We start from the raw sequence: 20,715 nt of genomic DNA on the forward strand, positions 1-20,715 counted from the left end.
TTCGCAAAGTTTCATCAAGTTTGGAATTTATTTGTTATGTTTAATGGAATTTACAAAATCATGTTTTTCATTCGTGCATGTTTGTGCATGTTTTACAAAACAGATGATTTTTCATAAATGGGAAGTTGTATTTAAGAAATTCTTTCTTTGACATGTTTATCTATATGTTTAAAAACTTTCCTCAAAATTTTACTATTTTTGGAGTTGATTTACTGTGCCCAATTGATTTTACAAAATCGTGTATGTCAGCAGTTTTTTAGAAACTGTAAATTTGTGTTCAAATATTTAATTCTCTCAACTGGGAAAAGATTTTTCAGAAAGTCTTTCTCTGACATGTTATTCTACATGTCTAGAACATTTCCACAAAATTTCATAATTTTTAGAGTTCATTTACTATTTTAAATTGATTTTACAAAATAGCTGTGCACTGCTACAGTAACTCCGATCGACCGGACCGGTCGACCGGACATGTCTCTGGACGCGGTTACTGTAGCATAACGGCTATATTTTCCAGATTTTGATATATCTATTTTTTGTCTTTTTGCTTGGTTTTCTTGGATTTTTGGGCTTGTTTCATGAGCTTATATATACTCCATGCCCTCATACTTCTAAGGGGACTCAAAAAATGTTTTAAACAAGTTTAAATAGTTTTAAACAAGGGTTTAAGTGTGTTTTAATGTTTGTTTGGTTTGAAGATTGTTTTCACAAGTGGAGGAGATCATCTTCTTGTTTGGGCTTCAATCTCCATCTCTCCATCTTGTCATTTATTGGAGAAGTTTTCTAAACTCTATCTAGCTTTACATTTGCTTAGTTATTTGATTATCATTCTTTAAAGCTAGTTTTTTTTTATTGAGTTTAGATTTGATTATATTATCTCATTGTTACACACACCCACTTGAGCTTATTGTATTTGCATACATAGTATATTAGGGTTGTGAGAGATTGTAACATTGAGTTTGTGCTTAATTGAGTTCTCATCTATTGTAGAGAACAAATTTATATTTGTTACATTGTGAGTGGTGTAAGGTTTTCGGTGAGCTAGAAAACCGAGTGTGTTGTGAAGTTTTCGGTGAACTAGAAAACCGAATGTGAGGAGTGAACGTTGATCGTGAGCGTTGAAAACCGACACTGTGAGGTGTAAACGTTATTCGAGTGAGCGTAGAAAACCCGGTTGTGATAGTGGATTTCTCCCCGGGAGTGGGGAGCGGAGACGTAGGACGGAAGGTCCGAACTCCGTGATCATATAGTGTGTTTGAGTGTGCTTTGGCGTTCATTTATATTTGTGCTCATTGCTCATATCGCCCTTCAAGGATTTCAACTCCTCAGATAAGGCAGTGTGGGCTTGCTGATCCTGTACCTTCGTCATCTGAAGGATACTCAAAGTCTCCTCTTCTTCACGAAGCCCTCTTCTGAACTGTTCTATCTTGGTCTCGCAAGAGGCAATAGAAAGGTCAAGATCTTCAAGTGAAGATGATCTAACAGCAATGTTAGCCTCAACTCGGTCTACCTGGTCCCACTGTACTTGAATCTCGAACTCAGCAAGAACTCGGGTATCGCGCCATGTCTGTAAGCGAGTATCCAAATTGGCAGCAATGAATGAAGAGGCACCTGCATCCTGGAGCTCACGTAACATCTGAAGCTCGTGCTCCAGGCAATCGAGGTCATCAATTATAGCCTTCGCTAGATCCGGATATCCTGCATCCCTTATTGAATTTATTCTGGGATCAAGGAAAGGCTTAAATTGGCGAAGGAAAAATCCGCCGTGGAAGAGCTTACCAATCATAGTATTCACGAAGGAGAAGAAGGAGCGGACTTCTATACAGATGACGATCTTCTCAGGGTCGTTGTCTGATAACAACTCCTTCACAAGGACACGAAGCCGAGAAGAAAGCCCTACACAAAAAGGAGAAATCCGTCAAAAGCCTTGATGAGGAAATAAATAACATTTCTCAGTTGCTTAATTTATACCTTCTTCCCCTTGAGTCACTGGGGGTAGTGGAGGTGTAACTGTGGTGGATGTATCAGCTGATGTAGTTGGTCTCGCAGCCGGCCCTAAAGAGGAGAAAAGGGGTTCTTTTATAGTGTGAACCAGCCTTGAACCAGACCAGACCAGGTTGAACCAGACCAGACCAGAATAAATCAGTTCAAATGAGGCTGAACCAGACCAGACCAGGCTGAACCAGACCAGACCTGGCTGAACCAGACCGAACCATGCTGAACCAGGCTAAACCAGTCCTGAACCAGTCCTGAACCAGTCTTGAACCAGGTTGAACCAGGTTGAACCAGTTCTGAACCAGTTTGAACCAGATTTGGACCAAAATTCAAATTAGAGCTGAACCGAGTGTCGAAACGACTTCAAATCGACTGACGGTTCAGTCCCTTATTTATTCATTCCTCTCCCATATATTTGGAAGGGTCGGAGGATTTTTTTTTGAGCCTAATTACTGCCTTTTTTGGGTCATTATCAGGCCGATTCAGCTAATTCTTAATACTCCAATATGGTATACGAGTATAAACTATTCCCTATTTTTGTTGAGAAGTTTCTGGAGAGTATTTTTCTAAAAATATTCTTAAGGATAACTCAACAACACTCTGAAAAGTATAAGAGTATAAACTGCTTCTCAAGACTCCAGCAGACGTACGAGTATAAACTGTGTCAAACGCCGGACAACGCGTCGCAAACGAGGACTCAACGCCAACAATCGAAGGTCAGTTCTATGTTGAACCAGCAAACACGAGCTAAAGATCAGAAAATTAGGAATTAACTTCAAGCTCAAAATTCCGACAATGGTCAGACAATTAATGCAGCACCGGAACCCTCGCAGACATTCGACAAAGCACCGAATAGCTTGGAGGATTGAAGGAATCAAGAATAGAAGCCATTCCAAAGTACCGTTACACCGATTGAAGGTTGGGACAATCATATCCAAAGTATTCCAGACTCTTCTATAAAAGAATTAAGCTGAAATACTTTGGAGGGGGTATCTGTAGGCGTATAAAACTACCTATGGGTCCCTTAGCACAGCTCGGCACGGTGATTCGACAAACCAACGAACCATCGGGTGACGTATCTAAACACGATCGTTAGACCACAACACTAAAGCCAAGTGACACGCGACGAAGTGGATTAACGAGGCGACGAGGTTAACGAACCGCACGCAAACAATGGAATATATCCACTCGCGTGCGGAATCAAGATAACTGGTCGATGAATCAACGAGTCATCCAACTGTAGAATCCACCGCATCAAACAACGATCGGGAACAGACTCGAACTCCAAGGTGAATTTACTGCCAAATCAGGATCCGGACTGCCAAATCAGAGTCCAGATCAATAAATCAGAGTTTGGATAAACCGCGAAACCGGAAAACGACAAAACGACAAACACCTGGAGGGCTCGGCCAAAACCGAGCCACTCAGGTGGCTCGGTGGCCGAGGGAACAGACTCGAACTCCAAGGTGAATTTACTGCCAAATCAGGATCCGGACTGCCAAATCAGAGTCCAGATCAATAAATCAGAGTTTGGATAAACCGCGAAACCGGAAAACGACAAAACGACAAACACCTGGAGGGCTCGGCCAAGGCCGAGCCACCTCCTGGTGGCTCGGGGGCGGAGCCACCTAGGTGGCCGAGCCACCTGGGCCAAGCCCAGATCTGAGCCCAGATCTGGTTCTAAATGCCTATAAATAGGCTTGGTGGCTCATTGTTGAGGAGGTTGGAACTTTTTGAGGCGAAACTCTGCTGGATTTAGAGCTCAACTTTGGAGTTTTGAAGCTTTGAAGACTTGGACATTTTCAGATCTGGTTCTTGGCGATCATCCACGTTAAATAAGGCAGGAGTTCGAGAGAGAGATCAGATCTGAGATCCACACGGTTATCCTCCGGATCAAAACTTGGTTTTTGATCCCGAGAAGAGTATCGATTTCGCTTGGTCGATTTCGATTACTAAAGGCTATTATTTCCTTGGTGAAATAGTACCCCCGGCTGTTATTTCCTTCGTGAAATAACACCCGTTATACCGTGTAGATCCGACCGGATCAAGATCGCGCGGTGGTCCACGGATTAACCCCGGCGCAGGCGAAGAACCCACACAAGCAAGAGACCGCAAAACAAGATCTTGCGATTTGTTCGAGAAAAGGAAAGTTGTAATCTTTTTTCTTTCTTTGATTTTGTTGTAACCGGATCTTATAAAAAGACCGGATCTTTTGTAACCGAAAAACTGTTGCATAAGGAAACAATGACTTCAATGAAAATGACTTTCATCGCGAACAAGCCACTACTATACTACACTACAAATCAAGGCTTATAGGAATTAAAATTGTTGCTTCAAAAGTTCTCTCAAGTTGTGAGAGGTGTTAATCTCTTAGTTTAGAGATTGGTGTGCAAATTGACAAGGTGTTTATCAATTCGTGTTGCAATTTACAGGGACTTGCAAATTGGTCAGGTTTGCTTTTGATTTTGTAAGTTTATTTAAAATCATAGTGGAAACTCTCAAGCGGGATTTGCTTGGGACTGGATGTACACCGGATTGGTGGAACCAGTATAAAACCTTGTGTTTGTGATTGTAAATTTCTGAGATTGTCATTTTTCTTTGTAATTTATAATCTACTTTGCATAAATCTTAAAAGAACACTATTCACCCCCCCTCTAGTCATTTTTCTTTGTAATTTATAATCTACTTTGCATAAATCTTAAAAGAACACTATTCACCCCCCCTCTAGTGTTCTAGTGTATCTATTTCAGATCCTACAGCATAAATCTTAAAAGAACACTATTCACCCCCCCTCTAGTGTTCTAGTGTATCTATTTCAGATCCTACAATATATACCCTTCAGTCGACCGATAATGCATTGTTTTTCCAGCTCAGCCAACGGTCATATTTTTCAGTCGGACCGATCTCAACCATCAGTCAACCGATAATGCCTTTTTGGCTGTAACGGCTAGTTTTGGCTGATTTTGTTGAGATGCTATAAATAGCCCTCAAGACTTGGTTTTTTGTAAGAGTTTTATAAGGTTTTCAAGAGTGTTTACACCAGTTTAATTCCAAGTTTTGGTGTGTTTGTTTATATGAAGAAAGTTTCACAAGAGAAGGGTTGCAATATCACTCTTGAGGATTTCAACCTCATATCTTTACCTCTCTTGTTTTTAGAGAAGTTTTTCTAAACTCATCTTCTAGCTATCTATTATTTTGTTTCTCATATTTATGCTAGATTAAATTGAGTGTAACTTTGATTTTATACTCATTGTTTACACACAACCACTTGAGCTATAGTATTTTACATTACGTATATTTGGATTGTGGGGTTGTATCATTGAGTGTGCTTAAACTTTGTTCTCATCCTTGTTAGAGAACAAATTATTTGCTTCCACTTAGCATTGTAAAACACGTTGTAATACACAAGGACACTTAGAGGAGTGGTTGGGAGAGACCGGGGTCAATTCTAAGAGGAGTGGCTTGGTTGTAAAAGCCTAGGGAGATGTAGTAATTCCAAACACTTGAGGAATGTGACACTGGTAGGCAAACACTTAGAGGAGTGTATTGTGGGATTGACAATGTGTGGATTATAAAAATTTTCTGTGAGCTTAGAAAATCGATTGTGTAGTTGTTATTGTGTTGATAATGGAGAATCTCCTCGAGGTGAGGAGTGGAGATGTAGGTCAAGGGTTGACCGAACTCCTTGATCATATTGTTTCGTTTCTGATTGCTTTTGGCGCACTATTATTGTCTCATTGTTTATATCGCCTATTTTCTCTTATTATCCTTGCATATATCACATTTGCTGGGATAATTCATTATTAGTTTTAATTTGACATCAAAATCAGATTAGATTGGCAATTACCCTATTCAACCCCCTCCCCCCCCCCCCCCCCCGGTACTTTCAAAGAGCTCTAATAGGCCATCATCACACCACATCACTTAAAAAACCCGAGAACATTGATCACTCAAGAATACTAAAATGATCCTCCTTCTCCTTAGACGATGACCTTCTCTCAACACACACATACATCCTTTTATAGCCTCCAATTAGAAGTTCAAGGAACTAACTATTAATGTATTATTTCATCTTCCTATGCATTATAGCCCTTCAAACTTCCACTATTTTATTTTTTCAATGTTGTCTAGCCTATCAATCTTCCTAGCCAACACAATAGACTTCTTCCCTATTTATGAGATTTAGAAAGAATGCTAACAATTTCTCCCTCAACCCAAATCTCCAACACCTCAATATAATCAATTGCCACCAACACCAACCGTGCACCTCCACTAATCGTCGTGCCTTCCGGTTGTCGTTTTTATGTCAATATCATGTGAACCTCCCCCATGATTTCCTTCTTTTACCAATTGTTTCCTCTGTGCTTGACCTCTATTACAAATCATCATTGATGGCCTTCAGGGATCATTATTATCATATTCTATTACATTTTCATACCCCTATTTCAAGTAAGTTTCATACAAATAAATACTTAATATTATGTTTTTATCTTATTTTGTAAAAAAATAAAGAAAGTAAATAAGAGCACAAATGAATATATTTTATGCCCGAATGAAGCTTAATGAAGCCTAAGAAAAGCTCAAGTAAAACTCAAGAAAAATCAGAGCAAAATGACCATGACAACTCATCGTTAGAGGTGCTGTAACATGTTTCCTCTTATTTCCTCTTATTTCCACTTATACATCCCTCATTAAAGAAGAAGAAAACTATTTTCATCAAAGATCAAGGATTCAATGGTTAAAAGAGGGTGATGCAAACACTTCTTTCTTTCATAAAACAGCCTCTTTTCATACGAAGAGCAATTATATATTTTCCATCCATCATCAAGGCAAGGACTTATTTGGATTTTAGGATATAAAGCAAGCTTTCTATGAATATTACAACAATCTTTTTGGTCAGACGAGATGTAATCATTTATCAGTAGACTGGTCCACTCTATATCCTGAACAAGACCTTCATCTTTCAGAGCTAGAAACTGATTTTACAGAATTAGAAATAAAAAATGATGTTTTTAGCATGAATCCTAATAAAGCTCCAGGACCTGATGATTTTTCAATGATTTTCTACCAATCTTTTTGGGAAGTCATCAAAGAATATCTTATTTTCCTTATCAATTCTTTCCACCAGGATCCATCTTCTCTTCATTGGGTTAATAAGATCTATATCACTCTCATTCCAAAGCTTAAAGATAGCTCTCTGATGAAGGATTATAGGCCAATCAGTTTGATCAACTGCCTGTTTAAGATTTTCACAAAAATTCTTACAAATAGGCTATCACCATAATCATATCAATTCTGGTCTCTCCAACACAATCTGCTTTCCAAAAGGGAAAATCAACATTAGATTCTTTTCTCATGGCAAATGAATTTATACATTACTGTTCTAAGAGGGAAAAAGAGGTATCTATGTTAAAAATTGATTTCACAAAAGCTTTTGATTTAGTTGAATGGTCTTTCCTTGTTGATCTTCTGAAGGCAAGGGGCTTTGGACCAAAATGGTGTTCATGGATTTCTCAAATCATTTCTTCTTCAAGCTGTGCAGTGCTAATGAATAGTTCACCAACAAAATATTTTAATTGTAAGAGAGGCCTTAAACAAGGTGATCCCTTATCACCTATGCTCTTCAATATCTCAGTGGATGTCCTCAACAAAATGATAATAAACAATGTAGAAGAGGGTTTACTTTCTAACCTTGATATTAAGGAACCCTGAAATCAAATAAGGAGTCTACAATTTACGGATGATACCCTTCTTTTTGTTAAAAGCTCCCTGAAAGATATATTTGTTATAAAAACCATTCTTTATATTTTTGAGGAAGTTTCAGGGTTGGGAATAAATTTTTCAAAATCATCATTGATACACTTTGGCAGAAATCTTCAAATATGATATGCTTTAGCCTCTTCTCTTAATTGTAAACTAGATCATCTTCCTATTAAGTATCTTGGTTTACCTTTAAAATATGGAAAACTTTCCAAAACTGACTGGCAACGATTATAAACAATCTTCATAAAAGACTTGCTTCATGGAAAAGGAATTATTTATCATTTGGTGGAAGATTGGTTCTCTTGAATTCTGTCCTTACTTCCATTCATCTACATTTCATGTCTGTTTTCAAGCTACCAAAATGGTTGAGAAATGAAATTGAAAGAATCAGAAAGAATTTCTTGTGGACTGACAAATCTGAAACTAACAAGTTAAAATGTCTTGTTAGTTGGAAAAAGGTATGTATGAGCAAAACAGAAGGAGGCTTGGGTGTCAAGGATATCAGCACATTCAATCAAACTCTTTTATCAAAATGGTTATGGAAGTGTTTAGACAGAGACTCTTTAATAGGTTCTTTCCTTCATCAACTTTATATTAACAGATGATCCATTCTTCAGTCTACAAGTTACAATTCATCAAATTCTTCATTCTAGAATGGTATTATCTCTACAAAGGAAGATTTTTTTTCCACCACATTGTCTGGTCTCTTGGCTCTGGGAATAATATCAAATTTTGGGAAGATAAATGGATTGGTAGTAACTCTCTAGCTAGTTTATATCCATCATTGCATTCTCTCGCTTACACTTCTAATTCAACTATTAGAAGTCAGGGTCTTTTCCAAGGAAATTCATGGCACTGGCATCCACTCTTAAGAAGAAGTATATTCCTTACCTCTCAAGCAGATAGGATAACATTCAGGTAATTATCACTATAACATATTGTAATTTTCCCAACGATTATTCCTAACGCATGGTTAAATACGTCACCAAAAATTATGTTTTTCCCGATAATTTTAGTTAGTGTCGGCAAAACATATATTTTTTCCCCGTGTTTATAATTAGCATCACTAAAAGTGTATATTATTTGTGATATTTTAACTTAGCGTCGTTAAAAGTGTATGGATTTCATGATGTTTTTCATTTTTGTCAGTAAAAATATATATTTTTAGTGACGTTTTAGGGTTGGCGTCGCTAATAGTGTGCATTTATCACGACGTGTTATGTTACCGTTGCTAAAAGTTTCTTTTTCACAATGCACATGCTTTGTATCGCTAAAAGGTCTATTTTTTATGATGCTTTTTATTCATCTGCGTCGCCAAAAAAAGCCCGCAACTCCTCCCCCCTCCCCCAAAAAAAAAATTCATTTCACCGCTCTATAAAAACCCTAAAAATCTATACAGATCCCCAATCTCCTCCTTTGCCTCTCATCCTCCTTCGCTCAAACTCCCACTCATCCCCTCTCACCTCCTTCTCCGTGACCAGGTGTAGGTGTAAATTTTGATCTCCCGAAAACAAGGAACTTCGTTTGTATTGATAAGAAGGCTTATTACAAACTAATAAATCGAAATTACAACAGAAGTAGAGGGAATGCCCTCCTTGTTTAACGTGGGTTCCTCGGTGGCGATAGGACGCCTCGCTCGGTGCTCGTGCCGAGTTTGCTTCCCTTGGACGATCCGATCGAAGTTGCTGCCGGAGCTTCAGTTCTCAAATGAGGGAGCCTTTGGCAAAAGTCCAGGTTCAACCTTTGGGAGATTAGCTAGCAGAATATGCAACAGCCAATTCGCCCCTTCATGCTAGATGAAGATGGGTTTTAATAGGCAAGGGATGGCATGGGCCATCCATTGATTCATGGGATTTGACCACTAATAGAGGTGAGGGAGCCAGCCGCCCGAGCTGTGGGATGTGACCACTTAGGGGGTCCTGTCAGCCGCCCTAGCTGTGGGATGTGACCACTTAGGGGATCCTGTCAGCCGCCCTAGCTGTGTGATGAGACCACTTAGGGGGTCCTGTCAGCCGCCCTATTCTTGCTAGGTGAGGAGCGTCATGCTTGCTCCCTTGATTTGTGGGATTTGACCACTGATGTAACTGTTCCCATACTCCAAGTGGGCAGTTGACAGTGAGCTGACGAGTCTGCAGCTTGGGTCTGCAGGCGAGCTTGGGACTGTAGGCAGACTTGGGTCTGCAGGCGAGCTGAGTCTGCAAGCGAGCTTGGGACTGCAGGCAGACTTGGGTCTGCAGGAGAGCTTGCAGGCGAGCTGGGTCTGCAGGCGAGCTTGTGACTGCAGGCAAACTTGGGTCTGCAGGCGAGCTGGGTCTGCAGGCGAACTGGGTCTACAGGCGAGCTCGGGTGTGCAGGCAGACTTGGGTCTGCAGGCGAACTCCTGAGCATGGATCGAAGAATAGGCCGTAACTTTCAAATCGTAAGTCGGAATTAGACGAACTATATATGAAAATCGCCTATCTTGATGAGATGGAGCCATCTGAACCAAGCCAAAGGCTTTGGTTCGCTTCCTCCGTTTCGCCAAATTCCTTACGGTTTGGGAGATATCTGCGTTTTCCCCTTTTTATCAGTGTTTTTTCCCCTTTTTGCTATTTCGGGCGAGGTTTTAGCAGTTTTATTCTGAACTTCTCTGATAAGGATTTAAAGGCAATTTTTATTGCCTACACTATGGGGCTCGACGCTGAGCCAGGAGGAAGCGATGAAGAAGGCGGTGGAGGTTCTGATGAGGGGCGAGACGGGCGGAGACCAGGGAAGGGGGAGAGGAGTTGGGGATAAAGACGAAGGGAGGGGGAGAGGGGTGGAGAGGAGGGAAAGGGAGGGGAGATGTGGATGATGAGTTTGAGCTGTATGTCGGGGAAAATGCGGATGGGAAGAAGTTTGTGAAGAGGATGGGAGAGGAGAGGATGAAGGTTATCGAGGAGGCATTTGAGGAAATGAGCTCCACGGTGCTGCCTTCGCCGGTTGAGGATGCATATCTTGATGCCCTGCATACTAACAACTTGGTAAAGTGTACATTGTTCTATTGTTTTTTTTTTACAAATTGAGTAGATGTTCGTTAGTTATAAGCCCTATTAGCATAATGATAATGAAATTGGATTATTTAGTGTAGGATAGGTGATAGGTTATGTTGCGTGTTTCTGATAGATTGACTAGAAGTTGGTATGTTACAAGAACTATGAGCATGATGAATATGAAATTCAAAGTTTTAATGTCTAATAAGTGATGTGGCGATATGTACAACAAATGTCCTATTAACCAAATGAAAAATATACAACATCATTTGGTGTTGAGATTTTTGAATTAATCTTTTCTAGCTCCTTTACAAATGACATGAAGATCACGTCTTCTATACTAGAATAAGTAGAAGTGTTTATACTGTTAAAGTTAAATGAGTTTAGGAAGCATATTTGAACATTAGGTCCTATTATACACTTGTAACTTAATTAAAATGTCATACATTTCTTCAACTCAGAACACAAACTTCTTATACTAGGAACTCCGTAGATGCATGCATATCAGTTGCTTGATATGCTATATTTAAGATTTATTCATTACTTTTAATGTTCACTCTCCATCTGTAATATTGGAGTTGGAGGAATGTTTTGACTGTAATATTGGATTGCGAGTTGCTAAGAATTTTATTTAACTTTTTTGGTCAATGAAAAATTTTATTCATTTACCAAGTATGGAAATAATAAGTACATCAAGAGAATGTTCACTCAAGACTGGTTATAAAATCCAGTCTTCAAACTTTACAATTTATCTACATATTCTTTCATATAGTGTGGTATTTTGTCATTTAAAATTCTTGTATACACTTGCATCTTTATCATACTAAAGAGATAATCCGAGCTTCTTGATTTCTGTTGGAAGATTCTCAAATTTCTCTCTTGCCATATCATGTACACTGATACGGATAATGCCATTCTCTTCAACTTTTTTTTGTAATTTTTCCTCCTCAAGCTCCTGCTGTACCAATTAATGATTTGGTTCCACCCACATGATCTCCAGTTGAAACATAACCAATCCATTACCTTATTCCACACCCTTGCAGAATAAAGGCAGTCAAAAAACAGATGGTGACATGTTTCTGTTTGGCCTTCCCTAGAGCATAAAACACACAAATTGGAGCTCAAGATCCTCATTCTACATAGTCTCTCTTGTGTTAAGAGTCTTGATTGAACTGCCAACCAGAGGATAAAGGAATGTTTAGATATATGCCATCCACCCCACACAGTTCCTGCCCATGTTGCCAGGTCATATTGTTGAAAAAGATTCTTGCACATCACCGATACACTGAGCTTGCCATTAATACAGCTTTCTCTGATGGCATTTTGCAAGTTATTAACACCTCCGAGCTTATCAATCAGCAAATTTCTCACTCTCAGCAGTTGCCTCCACAGCCATGAATCGCATTTCTTAGCTTGGACTTGCCAGATATTATTTTTCACTCTCAGCAGTTGCCTCCACAGCCATGAATCGCATTTCTTAGCTTGGACTTGCCAGATATTATTTTATCTCAGATAGTGACCGTGAATCCATTTAATCCAGAGAATATCTTTCTTAAGATGTATCATCCAAAGGAGCTTCGCTGCCATAGCATAATTCCAAAATTTAGCTAAAAACAACCCCAGGCCACCATGGTCAATCCCCTGACATACAGATTCCCAGGACACTAAATGAATTTTGTGACCCCATAAGAAGTCAGAACACATACTATCAATTTTTTCAAGAACTTTGATGGGAAGAATATAGTTACTAGTCCAATAGATCTGAATTCCCATAATGACTGATTTTATCAACTGTAATCTGCCAGCATATGATAATTGTTTCCTTTTAAGCCAGTTTTGAAATTGTTCAGAAATTCTGCTAATAAGAGGAGAGCAGTCTAGGCAAGAGAGTCTTTTACAGATAAGAGGCATACCCAAATAGCGCACTGGTAGAACCCCCTCTGAAAAGCTAATGGAGTTACATATTTGATTTTTCTGGCTTTCATCAATCCCACTCAGAAATATGGAGCATTTAGTTGGATTAGGTTCCAGGCCAGAAACTTGGCTAAATTCTGTTAGGCAGTCCTTTAATTTTGAGATTGTACCTATATCAGCTTTTCCAAACATGAGGAGATCATCTGCAAACACTAGATGAGTTATGTTCAGCCTCGAACATTTGGGATGGAATTTATAAGCTCTGTCCTCTTTGAGAGTGCTGAGTTTCCGAGACAAGTATTCCATTCTAATAACAAATAGGTATGGAGATAAGGGGTCACCTTGCCTCAGTCCTCTAGCCCCTTGAAAGTAGCCATGAAGAACACCATTGATTGAGATGGAAAACTTGGGGGTTGAAATGCATTCCATGATCCAAGAAGTCATATTTTCAGGAAATTTCAATCCTATCAGCATTTTTCTGATGAAATCCCAGGAGATTGTATCAAAAGCCTTCCTCAAATTAATGTTCAAAATAGTACGAGGGGAGGAATGTTTTCTACCATAGTGTTTAACAATCTCATGAGCTAAGAGGATATTACTTGATATAAGTCTACCCTTTACGAATGCACTTTGAGCATCACTTATCAGATATCCCATTACTCCTTGAATTCTAGTTGCAATGACTTTAGTAATGATTTTGTACAAACAATTGCAGCAAGATATAGGTCTGTAGTCAGATGCATATTGTGGATTGAGAATCTTTGGAATTAAGGTGATGGAGGTAGTATTGATTGTACCAAGAAGTTTCCCTGAGGTAAAGAATTCTTCAACTGCTGAGAAAAGTTCCTCACTGATAATACTCCAGGAGGCTTTGAAGAACAGAGCACTGTAACCATCTGGTCCAGGGCTTTTATCATTTGACATAGAGCAGATAGCTTTTTTTATTTCATCTCTTGTAATTGGGGTACTAAGAGCTTAACTCTGATCATGTGAGAGGAGAGGTCCATTAGCAATCACCATCGGATCAGGATCAGATGTAGGGACTGAGGTTCCCAGCAATTTGTTGTAATATCCAACAATTTCAGATATAATACCCTCATTATCAGTGATTCTATCTCCTCTTTCATTATATAGCGTAAGAATTCTATTATGATGTCTTTTCTTTTTCTTGATAGAGTGGAAGAATTTAGAGCCTTTATCTCCTTCTAAACTCCAACTGATATTAGCTTTTTGCTTGTAGAAGGAAGATTCACATTCCAGTAATCTGTCATATTTTTTGATACACTCCTTTTCTCTATTGATCAAATCTGAACTGAAGGGATCACCATTTAACAGCCTTTGAGTATCAGCTAATTCATCTTTTGCTCTATGCACTTGTTCACTTATATTCATAAAATGCTTCTTGTTCAGTTCTTTGAGAGCAAGCTTTAACTTCTTGAGCTTTGTGTGGAAACTGTACATTTTGTAACCTTCAATGTTTTGCTCCCAGACTTTTTTGACTGTAGGGATGAACTCAAGATGTTTTACCCACATGTTGAAGAATTTGAATGGCCTTTTACCCTTTATAGCATCATCTTCAATAGTTAACAAGGCAGGAGAATGATCAGAACATCTAGGCAGCAGAAACTCCACTTGACTGGTTGTATATTGATGGATCCAATCCTCATTAACCAAGCATCTGTCTAATTTAGACCAGATTCTGTTATCAGCATCCTGTTTATTATTCCATGTGAAGTAGCATCCAATTGATTTTAGATGAAGTAAATGACTTGCACTGATGAAATTTTGAAAATCCTCTATATCAGTATCAGAAACTGGTATACCTCCAATCTTTTCATCATAGCTAGAAATTGTATTGAAATCCCCTCCAATGACCCAGGGACCATTGACATTGTTTTTAAGAGCCAGAAGATCTCTCCAAAGGGTCTTTCTGTTAGCCATTTGATTCTGAGCATAAACAATAGTACACAAGCTAGAGAACTTCCCATTTTTGGAATCAATGGTGCAAGTAATGTGTTGATCAGTTGAGCTTAATACTTGAACATTGAAAATATCAGAATCCCATAGAATCCAAATTCTTCCATTCCTGGCTTCATGCACATTAGAAGTCCATTTCCAGTCTTTGGTAATTTGCATAACTATCCTTTTCAGCTTATTTTCATGAAGTTTAGTTTCCAGAAGGCCTATTAATGATATATCATATTCTTGTATGAACTGCTTTACTATCTTGTGCTTGGAGGATTTATTAAATCCTCTTATGTTCCAAATAGCAAGATGCATTTAGATAGAATTACCACCCCTATCAACACATGATGGGTTATCTAAAGGGGAGAAATGAGACAATTGAATACCTGAGAATTCAGCAATGCCTATAGAAGATCTCCTTGCTAGATTAGTTCTGTTGACGCTAGAAAATCCAGAAGCATTGACAATTGGAGCTGAGTAGAGATATGGATCATTTGCTGGAAATGTTAAGCTCCCTTTCCCCACAATTCTACTTTCAGCCTGTGCATGTTTTTCAGTCTGTGCATGTTTTCTAGCAGACATAGTCTCTTTGTTTTTTTCAGCAATTTGCTCAGTGTTGATATTTGCTTCAGGTATTTGCTGAACAACAGAATCTCTCTCTAGCCCAGGAATAATAGCAGGTTCTTTGCTAAGTACAGGAGCAACTTCAGCCTGTCTAATAACAGGAACCCACATCCTTTTAGTCTTAATTCTTCTACACTGTTCTGTAACATGACCAATCTTACTACACAAAGAACACCACTTTGGTTTATATTCATATATGACTAATTGTGTGTAGCTTATTCCATCAGGCCCTTGAATGTTTAACTGATCAGGCAATGGATCTTTCAATGGCAACTTGACCTCTAATAAAACTCTTGCATAGCTCAATCTCTCTCTATTTGCCGTGAGCTTGTCAGTTGCAATAGGCTTACCAATTAAACTGGCAACTTTACTGATTCCTATTGAGCTCCATAAGTTTAACCTTAAATTTGGAAATTGCACCCACATAGGATAGTAAAAGTCTTGCATCTTATCAATATCAAGATCAATACTCCATGGTTTCAGCATTAGAGGTCTGGACCCAAAAAACCAGGGGCCAGCTTCAAGAATTTCTATCATAGAAGCTTCTGATTAAAAGTCAAATAGGAATAATCCTTGTTTGATTAGTGAGACCTTTGGTATAGAGATATTACCCCATAGTTTGTTGACATAGGACTCCATTGATTTAAATTTGACATTTAATCCTATGACATGTCCAATTAAAGCATTTTTCCATAAACCTTCTCCTTCCTTCCATTCTTCAGCAGAAAAAGAGACTGTATTGGAATTGGCAGATGGCAAGAAATTCAAAGATAATCCATTTCCTGCTTTCCTATTATCAGCAAAAAGGCTAGCAAAAGTTTTGTTTGTCTTTTCACTATTAACCACATCATTCTGGACCTTAACAGCCCCATCCTGGACATCATTCTCCTTTGTCTCCAAATTAGAAACCACAGGATTTTTATCAATATTTTCTACTCTGATCTTCTTAATAGAATTAGACAAATCATTCAATCTATCCTCAGACAGCTTATTCACATCTTTTATCAATGAAACAGTGTCGAGATCAAGCATCGATTCAGAGTTCATTCTATCGGAGGCAAGAACTCTAGAAGGAATATCAGAAGGCTTATGAATCAAATTAGAATTAGAAGAAATCACCTCCAATTCGACCTCATCTGCCCAAGAAACCCTAGATGAGCTGCTGGCGCCATCACAAGAAATAACAGGTTTACTTATGAGACGACGAGCTTGAATTCCATTCAACTGAGAAGAGCTCATATCATGCTTAGAATCAACCAGGAAATCAGAAGATCGGAGTATTTCCTCCATTGATTTCTTCTTCTTTTCCCCTTTTGGACCTGTCGAGCCAGATCGGAGTATTTCCTCCATTGATTTCTTCTTCTTTTCCCCTTTTGGACCTGTCGAGCCCATAGCTATATTGTTGACTCCTTCATCATCCTCAGCAAAACTGGTATCAATTTGATCCCCCAATCTAATCAAACTTGAATCCGCTGCTCTCAATCCTATGTTGAAGAGATTTCTCCTACTCACCTTCTTCTTCTTCGCCATGAAAAACCAGGCGGGTGTGTAAGTTAGCAAGAAACAGATATAGCTTTGGTCGCTTGGTTTTGTGTAGATCGAGTATGAACCAGAGTATTTGATGGAGTTTGATAGAAATCAGACATTAATGATACACCAACAATATCTCTTGAAGAAGTTTTGTAGAAGGCAAAGCCATTCCTGATGGCATACGAGGGGAATAAAGAACCAGGAGGAGTAGGAGGTATTTTTCTATCTGCTTGATCTCATTAAATTTTTTGCATCACTTAGAACATTTCTCATTTACTGTTGTGTTCCATTATGATCCTTCAGATTACAGGAAAAGTCTAAGATATCCTATGTGGTCCGACTTACTTCAATTGTGAGATACAATAATGCACATGATTGTAGTAGTTTCTGACTTTGAATGTTTAAAAATATTTTTTTCCTCTTTTTTTGTTTATGCTTATAGTCCTATTAGTATGTTTCAGAATCAGCTCATGCATGTGCTTCCAGCATGTAATTGAGTGGGTTTGGCCTTAGAATTAAACTCATGGCAACACCCTTTCCATGCTTATGTTATTATTAACGGCTTTACGTATCACAAATATAAAATTATTAAGACTACCAGTGAAAGCATCCTAAACCTTGTTTTGTCAGCGTTTCATACTTTTTGTGTTGATTGATCTCTGCTATCAAATTCTCATTTTTTTGTTGGATGCTGAAACAATTTGATGTGTGTGCTCTTGTTTTCTTTCTTTTTCCTTTTTTTGGTGTAATTCAATGTTTTAACTTGAACGTATTGGGGCAGTAGGATTAACAATCCTGGATTCTATTTGAATGGATGAATAAGTAACAATGTAAAAGCTTAAACATCAAGAACTTTTCTTTTTTAACTTCTTAAACTAAATGCATTAGTTATATTTTATTCATTAGCACCCGAAATTCTACTCAATAGGTTTGATCGTATTTGTTCTAGCTACAATGTAACATGTCTCTCATCTCGCGTAACTAGTTAGACTTAGATCCTTTCTTTGTGTGGCTAATGATGTTCGTTGGGATCTACAATGGGGAAGTATTGGAAAGTTCCTTCAGATTTGTGCGCTGAAGCTGCATTGTTAATGAACAACTGTTGCTTGTAGATTTGTTCAAATGGATACATGTGGAGGTAGGATGGATTCTAAGATCAACTATGATTACTAGATTTAGTGTCAAGCACATGGCGATTCTGGTGGTATTACGCAGAGCTTTTTAAATTCCCAATCAACAAGAACTTCATTATTTTTATATTGATTTCTAACTTTACATATTACCTTGATTTGTATTTGTGATTTGCTTAAGCTCTTAACTTTTATTTATTGATTTTCTCATATCTTTATTTATGTCCCTGAATTAGCTTTACAAACTTTCCATCACTTTACATTTTACGGTTAATAACCATGTGTTTCACCTTCACCTTTATGTAGTTTCTATTAGCCATGCAGAGGTCGTGTAGATTAGTGGAAATTTATAATAGCAAAAAAAGCTTATGAGCTATTTATGCATATGTAATACTATCAATCACGAAGTTAGGATGGCAAACTTTTGTCACAATCAGGACACCGGGTTATTTTGGCATGTCAAATTTTTACTTTCCTCAAATAGGCATATATTTTCTCAAAGAATTTTTAGGTTGCACCGTGGTTGCATGAACATCAACTTTATGATGAACAATTCATAGATTTTGCTTCATGTCCATTGGCTTTTTGGCTTTATGACAGACCCCTCATTACTCCAGACTAAGAATTAATTTCGGGTGGACAATCAACCACAAAATGTCATCACATACTTTTGAGCTTGGACTCCATATCCAACACCGTTTTAATGGGAGAAGTCTTAAGCTGATGGTGTCTGTAATTTTCTATTTGCATAATTTTCAAATGCCTCTAGTCTCTATCTGCATGATCTTTGCTATGATTTTGCTTGAAAATCTTGATTCTGTTCCCCTTACTTAATGATCCATCTGTAGTATTTTTAAGTCTTACCGAAGAACTTGTTATTGTATCTGAGAGCTATAAAATATATAGTCTGATGGAAAGGCACCACACATGAAAGAGCTTATGGATATGTATTGTGACCCTGTTAGAGTGACTGCAAAGCAACAAATGCAGGAGTTAGACAGAGTCATAAAAACTCTACCAGAGAATATACCTTCATCTGTGAAGAGGTTCACTGATTGTGTCGTTCTTTCACTTCAGGTTTTTTTTTCAACTTAGTTTACACAGGCAAATGCCTAGCCCCACTCTGAGCCATCATCAATTGCCCAACCCGACCAACTAGAATACCCTCAACGATCGGGAGCAGCGTAGGTAATAATATATCATTATTTATATATCAGATTCACCTTTCCTTTAAATCATTATTCAATTAAATTTGTGACATTTGTAAAGTTGACCGTAGACTCATGTTGTGAAATGACAAGTTTGCCATTGGAGTTTGGGAAGATACTGAATATGGCAAGTTAAAATGCATGATTGATGAGGCATGTGTGCTAGATTGGGCTTTTATTCTTAGATGCTCTTTATCTTCAATTCGAATCAATGGAAATGGAAAGTCACCATGATGGCTCTTTTAAAGAGAAGAACTTTTGAAACACATGGTTGTTTATTCAGGATATTAGGGCTGGAGATAGATGAACAGGTGCTTTGGTTGTTTCCTAGGATATGACCGATAGAATTCAGGAACACATCTAGTCACGGATCTAATACACATGCACTAAAATCTGTTATAAACTTAAATTTCTTAAAATCTAAAAATCATGACTGAAGATTGTGATTATGTATATTAACTAGAATACATTCATCAGCCAAAAAAACTAGAATATAGTTAATAGGATTCTAAATTATCTGATCAAACCATATATGATTTATGATTTGCAAATCGGAAGTTCTAAATACGAAGAAATGCACAATTCACAAAAGTTGCATAAAATTTATTTTTGTCATGTGTATGTTTTTGGTTTAATAAATATGATATATGTACACCCGAAACTTTTTATAGAATGTGTAGTCTTTCTCAAATAATTTTTAAATTTTTTTGATGCTGCTTTATTCTTGTTATGTAGGAACCTGAATTTGATTATCTTGGAAGCAGTGAGCAACTTGTCATGAGGTTACAAGCAAACTGGAATATTTGAACAGTTGTTCCCTTCTTTCTTTTATTTCACATTTTCCTATCTTTCCATTGTGTTTCTTTTTTTCCTTCATGGATTACAAGCAAATTGGAATATTTAAACATACCTTTGAGTATTGACTTGAAAATGGAAATGAATATAACTATTTTGCAATGGGAGCAAATTCTTTGTTTATCATAATATGCAACTTGTTTGGAGTATAATTTGATGTTTGGTTTCTTTGTTGATGTGAATGGGAGTAAACTTTTTGTGGATGTTCAGGTTCAGTGTAGGCTTGTAGTTGACAGAAAAGATATTATTTTTGATGATGCAAATTTGTGTCGAAGTATGCTTTTTATCAATGCATAATTATGTGTTGCTAAAAATTATACTTTTAGCGACGCTATCTTGCATCGCCAAAGATATAGTTTTTAGCGACACTTCATTCTACATCGCTAAAAGCTACACTTTTGCCGACGCTAACTTGCATCGTCAAAAGTATAATTTTTAACGAGGAATAGTTTTGCGTCGCTAAAAGCTATACTTTTACCGACGCATTGGCTTTTGCCGACACTGCATGCGTCGTCAAAAGTACAAGTTTTGCTGACGCACTTTTGCATATGAAAAAGTTCTGCATACTTTTGCCGACGCAAAATATTATGCATCGCTAAAAGATGTACTTTTTCTGATGCATGAAGCGTCACCAAAAGTTTTGACTTTTACCGACGCAATGTGTTTGCGTCGCCAAATATTTTCCTTGACGTAATTTTGGTGACGCGTTAGCGATGCTGCATT

General features: G+C 37.9%; 1 protein-coding gene across 1 annotated transcript; it reads right to left on the reverse strand.

Annotated features, from left to right (window-relative positions):
- On the reverse strand, nucleotides 13,656-14,960 carry LOC109823347. Its single transcript, XM_020389627.1, has one exon. It carries the CDS (start codon nucleotides 14,958-14,960, stop codon nucleotides 13,656-13,658), a length of 1,305 nt encoding a protein of 434 aa, XP_020245216.1.

This window comes from Asparagus officinalis, chromosome 9 (assembly GCF_001876935.1).
Source record: "Asparagus officinalis chromosome 9, Aspof.V1, whole genome shotgun sequence".
NCBI lineage: Eukaryota > Viridiplantae > Streptophyta > Magnoliopsida > Asparagales > Asparagaceae > Asparagus > Asparagus officinalis.

Excerpts from the sequence above, each read along its gene's own strand:
- LOC109823347 (XM_020389627.1), bottom strand. The coding sequence starts at position 14,960 with ATGCATCTTGCTATTTGGAACATAAGAGGATTTAATAAATCCTCCAAG.